The sequence below is a fragment of the Seriola lalandi genome, unplaced genomic scaffold (genome assembly GCF_002814215.2).
Source record: "Seriola lalandi dorsalis isolate HSWRI2012SDOR001 ecotype SW California unplaced genomic scaffold, Sedor1 jcf7180002054847, whole genome shotgun sequence".
Lineage (NCBI taxonomy): Eukaryota > Metazoa > Chordata > Actinopteri > Carangiformes > Carangidae > Seriola > Seriola lalandi.
Genome location: NW_019525400.1, coordinates 203,465 through 206,705, shown reverse-complemented (window position 1 = coordinate 206,705; position 3,241 = coordinate 203,465). Strand labels below are relative to the sequence as shown.

At 48.6% G+C, this 3,241-nt stretch overlaps 1 protein-coding gene across 1 annotated transcript in view; it reads left to right on the top strand.

The window, feature by feature from the left end:
- Positions 1–3,241, top strand: part of LOC111670253 (neuronal acetylcholine receptor subunit alpha-7-like) — a 38,126-nt gene that overhangs the window by 19,919 nt on the left and 14,966 nt on the right. The window contains exon 6 of the mRNA XM_023426899.2: positions 992–1,159. Within this exon, the coding sequence (XP_023282667.1) occupies positions 992–1,159 (168 nt within the window). The remainder of the gene's footprint in view (positions 1–991; positions 1,160–3,241) is intronic.

Here is a 3,241-nt window from a genome sequence, read left to right as displayed (position 1 = left end):
CCAAACGTAAATTATACTCAAAAATAGGGTTTGATTTTTTTTATGTCTTAAAGGCATCGTGGTCACCGTGGTGACGGAGCGTTTCAGAAAGCTCCTGATCCCAGACTCAGAGCTCAAAGCGACAAACAGACTCCGGATCAGATACGAGACCAACAGTCCTCCAACCTGAGCACAAAATAAGTTCTTCCTCAGCATTAGACGATCCTTGTTGCCACGGTAACAACACAAACAGCCGGTTTTACGTGGGAACCGAACCGTCTTTCATCTGCACTTCCTGTTTTCCCTCTTCATGGCGTTGTCGTTACTCTTGCGTAAACCCTGCGTCACATGTCCGACCTCAGCCGCTCCTCGTCCTCTCACTTCATCTCCTCTTCCCCCTGTTGCCTTGGTGACGCAGCTGCGTCTGGATTCATCCTCGGGGATCATTAAACCTTCATGTAGTGAGGAGGAAGCAGGTGCTGGCTGGTCTGAGAACAGATTGGATTGCGCAGCTGATCCACACAGAGTTAATGGAAACCTGGAGACCTCACTTCTCTTCTTGTTTACCTGCGCTCAAACAAACTTTTCAGCAGCGACTTCCTGTGTCTCAGTGAACAGTTCGTCCTTGCAGCTCGTCCTCTGCTTGTTATTTTATTTCTCATTTCTGTGTTCTGTCTTCAAAGTCTTCTGCTTCCTGTCGACCCGAATCATCTTCCTCTCTGTTGCCTGCAATTTATTTTCTCTCTCCTTTAGAGTTTGTTTTTTATCTTTCCATGAATTCCTCCTGGTGTTTTTCTCTTTATTCTGTCCACATCTTATTATTTTTTGCATGTTTTACTTGTGTGGGTTTGATAATGATCTCCCGCTGACTCTCACAAACACAAACAGTATTTTCAGCCTCTCCTTGTTTTGTCCTGTCGTGCGTTTTCCCTCCAGTGCTAATCTTTTTTCTCGTCGTGTCTTTATCTCCCGCGCACAGCCTGTGGTTCATTTCTCACTCTCTTTATTTCAGGAATATTTAAGAGCACCTGCTACATCGACGTGCGCTGGTTCCCCTTCGACGTGCAGCGCTGCGACCTCAAGTTCGGCTCGTGGACGTACGGCGGCTGGTCTCTGGACCTGCAGATGATCGAGGCCGACATCACCGGGTACATCGCCAACGGAGAGTGGGACCTCGTGGGTAAGAGCTCAGAGCAAACAGGAAGCCTGTGGCAGCTTTTCTTTTAAAACGCAAAGTGTGTCGTAGTTTCTGTGAATCAAATGAAACTAGAGCCGCCTCCTCGTGGTCGTATCCCTCCGCCACTCAGACTAGTTCCAGGTCACTTCCCTGCTTGTCCAGAGTCAGAACCACTGGTGTGATTTCTGTGTGAAGCCTTGAGTAATGGCTAAAAAGTGTCACACTGACCTTGACCTTTGACCTTTGACCACCAAAATTGAATCAGTTCGTCCTTGAGTCCGAGTGAATGTTGAAGGGATTCCCTTGAAGAGTTGTGGAGATTCTGCGTGCACAAGGTCAGAACTGTGTTTTGTGAGGTCACCCTGTCCTTGACCTTTGACCTTTAGCCACAAAATTCTAATCAGTCTGTCCTTGAGTCTAAGTGAACGTTTTTACCAAATTTGAAGAAATGTGAGGTCTCCACGCCCGTGACCTTTGACCCTTCAAAATCTAATCAGTTCATCTTTAAGTCCTTGCGAATGTAGATAGATAGATAGATATCATGTCCATGAGAAGGAGACGGACGTCTCTACGTGATGGACAACCTGAAAACAAAATGGCTGCTCTGACTGTCGCCGGCGCGGAGGAATGAAAATGTTCTGGTTCTTTAAGGAGTTTGAAACTGAGACAGTCGGAGGAGGAGTTTCGTTGTGATGAGATGAAACGAGTCTTGAGTCGTCAGGGACGAATAAAAAAGAAGAGAGAGAGAAAGAGGAACAAGAAATTAAAACACACTCCATCTGACTGATCAATAATCAACAGGACGCCTGATCGAACCCGTCAGGCAGCAGGAGGAAAAAGGGAGGAAAGATTGGGAAGCTTCACTTCATGGTCAGACCTCCGACTGTGAGCAGCAGGTTCCCGCCAAAACAAACAAGTTGTAATCAGTTAGATCCAGGACTCCTCCCCCTCCCCCCGACAGCGTGTAAATGTTAGAGCGTGAACACGGCGGCCCGCGGCTGCGTTCGTACCGACAAATGCCAGATCGCGCAGCAGAGCGTGACCAGCGAGTGACATTTATATCGTCAAACTTCAGCTCCGGTTTCTGTCGCTGCTCTGATTTCATCATGGAGCGGGCGCCGGGAGGCGGAGACCCGTCCCGTTCCCGTGGAAACACACACGGGCTAATGGAACAGGATCACGTGACAAGCTCAGGAGATTTACACGTCACTGTTTCTGTCTCGTTGCTTTTTTGGTGTTTGGTGATTTATTCAGACGACGTTCAGTTATAAACATCAGGATTTGACCAGAGGAGGTCCAGATGTGTACGAGGTTTACACCTGGTCCTGTTTCTGTCGTGACCTTCAGCTTTGTTCCTGAGGAAACTAAAAGATGTTGAGACAGACTCCGACATTTACTGTGTATATTAGTGAAGGTAAACTGTTCACACCTCCACGCCCTGGTTTTCTGTGGAAGCGTCAGTGTTACGGCACAAAGCTGCAGCTGTTTCAATAAAACTGGCGGCAGGTGAAACGAAACTTTCTCAACTCGATAATGGAACAAATGTTAAGACGGAAGTTTCAACAGGTTGATTTCACAGGGAGACGTCGTCCCGGTTTGAACCAGAACTTAAACCTGCAGCTAAAACTGAACCAGCTGTTGGAGCTAAAAGCCCAAACAGTAAGTTTTACCTGTTTACAGCAGGTGTTTATTCAGGGACGCTCCTGGGTCGTCGTGGTCCCTGCGGCGACTGTCTGCATCACTTCATGCGGTCTCACGTCGCATGCATCAACAGTCTTGTAGGAATATGTTGGCTGCGGTTGCTGTGTGTGTTTTCAGACAGGTAGAAGAGGAAGGAATCGGCCCAGGTGTGCCGCCGACTACCATGGAGGCCGGTGCAGGTGTGGAGGCCGCAGAGTGAAGTGTCATGGCGGTTGTCTGCAGGTGTATGTGTGACCTGAGCAGACCTCAGTCCTGAGCTGCCGGTCTCGGAGCAGTTAGAGGACGGACGCTCTCCTCGCTCTCGGGGGAGCCGGCGCTCGTCGCTCTGAACCAGCTGGTGAAAGAAAGTATGAAATGAAAAGAGAGAAAACAGACAGAGAGACA